Genomic DNA, 2,723 nt, shown 5'->3' on the forward strand with positions numbered 1-2,723 from the left:
TTAGTTGATTAATTAAACATGTCTAATTGTCACCTAATAACATAGCACATTATTGAATTTCCTAATATGTCCTTGTATATAACAGTCATGTCATTCCATTATTGAGTGATTTCAATCTTACAATCCATTTGATTGGTACAAAATTTTGGAGGGGAGGAAGTGAAATTTGCTTAGGAGTAGGGCCAATAACAAGACCAAGACCACTATTAAACAAGAATAATAATCAAATCTTTATTTTACTAGGTAAAATTAGCTTCATAAATAGAACAAAAGAATAATAATTTATTATGAATTATGTTCATTGACAATATATTAAGTTCTAAGATAAAACATTGAGCAAGGGAGAGAGGCTTGGAAGTCATAAAATATACTTGTGAAATGACTCTCAAGTCTTCTCTTTTTTTTCCTTCTAAAAATCAACTCGCAAGAAACTCTAAATGTATTATGGTCTATTTGCAATTACACAAGCATGCATTTTTAGTGTCACCTTGGCCTTTTGCTTAATTTTGCTGTTGTTATTCTTTTTTTGTTGTAAAGAATGTTACCCATACCTTAAACAGTGATTTGGACAGATATCACAAGAAAATGATTGTTGATTGACTGATAGAAATACCAAGTTGGGGGCATAGCTGTAGCTATAAATACAAAACAAAATACAACCTTAATCAGTGTGCTACAGAATTTGGAAGATTGAACTTTTCCAAGCAATAACATTGAAGCCTTTGTGCATGTATTGGGAGGGAGTTATGGTTAACCATATGGGTTGGAGTGTCCTAGAGGAAGATGTTTGGAGGAAGGGACCTTGGACTGCTGAGGAGGACAGGTTACTTGTTGACTATGTCAGGCTGCATGGTGAAGGCAGATGGAACTCTGTTGCTAGGCTAGCAGGTACAATCAAACTTTTCGTAATTGCATCGTAATCGCAATTGTGCCTATAATTTTTTAAATAATTTACAATATCAAAGTTTTGAAAGTCTCTCACAAGTGCACAACTACAGCTCGATTTAAAAGGTCGACTATTAACACTTCTGGTGTTTAACTATAGCAATAAGAGAAGTAAAATTGCTTCCAAGTTCCAACTTGTACTCATCAAATTTGCTACTCTTGTACCTGAAGTTGTTTAAATGATTGATTATGTACTATTTTTCCTATTAACAGGATTGAAAAGAAATGGCAAAAGCTGCAGATTGAGATGGGTGAATTATCTGAGACCAGATCTTAAGAGGGGTCAGATAACATCACAAGAAGAGAGCATAATTGTAGAATTGCACAATAAGTGGGGAAACAGGTAAAAAAATTAATTCTTACTCTCTTGAACTTGCTTGATTTTCTATAATTGGAGATATTCAACAACTTTATACTAAGGCTTACAGATAAATCAATAACTTCAGGTGGTCGACAATTGCAAGAAGCTTGCCAGGAAGAACTGACAATGAGATAAAGAATTATTGGAGGACTCATCTCAAGAAAAAGGTAAAAAGACCCTTTGATGCTGCAGAAAAGGCAAAAAATAACCTTATGAGGAAGCATAAATTTCACCAACAACAACAACAGTTACAACAACATCAGCAGGTGCAACAGCAACAACAATTGCAATTCAACTTGGACATGAAAGGGGTCATGGCCTTGCTTGAGGAAAATAGCCATAGAGTACCTTATATGCCACAAATGAGACAAGAAATGGTCAAAGTGTACCCAAACACCACAGAAGAGCAGGGATATTTCTACTCTATGCTCAATGGCAATAATAATGCATCTGCACCAGAGGTCTCAAATGAAGAAGTTTCTTGGGGTGGACTGTGGAATATGGACAATGTTCATGGCAATTTCAGTTTTGCTAGTGCAACAAACAAAGTCAGTCTACAAAGTCTAGTTGCTCCTTTCTGTTAATGTTTTTATATTAACCATATTACTCATAATTGAAGTATAGTTTGTTAAGACTCCAAAAACTAGAAGCTAAATTTGGAGTTTGGACTAATTGTTGGATAAGAGGGTACATGTTCACACCCTGAAGAGATTACATGTTCAAATATGGTAACAATCTTTCCACTTACAGAGTTAAGGTTTCATACATCTATCGTCCTCAGATCTTACTAGGTTGACGTCTCGAGCATTGGTCGCACTTTAATTGTGAAGAGGACGGATAAATTCATTATAACGGTAAGATTATTTGTCTTATGATCTCGAGGTCATGAGTTGAAATCCTAAAAACAATATCTTTGTTTGTAAGGTTAAGGTTGTATACATCTACTTTGTGTATCTTACAAGGTGAGAACGTATGCAATGGGTCGCTCACACATAAATGTGTACTAGAGGCAGTAAATGATATTTTGAATGTTATGGAAGTTATCATGTAATTTGTAAGCGAGTCAATTTAGCTTATGAAATTGTTTTCTGCTTTAATGATTTCTTTTTGGATTATAAGCAGTGATGACAACTTTCCAACTTGCGTCCTAAATTAAGAAAGAAACCGGAAGGTATAGGAAACTGTAAAATTGATAATCTGAAGGATTTAATATGTATATATTGATAATGTAAGTGTTTTTTGTACACTGTTATTAAATTATTTACAATTGATTTATTAATTATCATTGATGTTTTATTGTTATTTGAGAGTCAATAGTAGTTAATAAATCAATGAATGATTTAGTAACAGTTTAAAAAACTTTACATTATTGATGGAGAAATTTTGGAAATTACATAAAATATTTTTGTACTTCCAT

At 33.4% G+C, this 2,723-nt stretch overlaps 1 protein-coding gene across 1 annotated transcript; it reads left to right on the forward strand.

Annotated features, from left to right (window-relative positions):
* On the forward strand, positions 635-2,192 carry LOC109353075 (protein ODORANT1-like). Its single transcript, XM_019595258.1, has 3 exons — positions 635-888; positions 1,159-1,288; positions 1,392-2,192. Exons 1-3 carry the CDS (start codon positions 729-731, stop codon positions 1,888-1,890), a joined length of 789 nt encoding a protein of 262 aa, XP_019450803.1. The 5' UTR covers positions 635-728; the 3' UTR covers positions 1,891-2,192.

The sequence above is a fragment of the Lupinus angustifolius genome, chromosome LG07 (genome assembly GCF_001865875.1).
Source record: "Lupinus angustifolius cultivar Tanjil chromosome LG07, LupAngTanjil_v1.0, whole genome shotgun sequence".
Taxonomy (NCBI): Eukaryota; Viridiplantae; Streptophyta; class Magnoliopsida; order Fabales; family Fabaceae; genus Lupinus; species Lupinus angustifolius.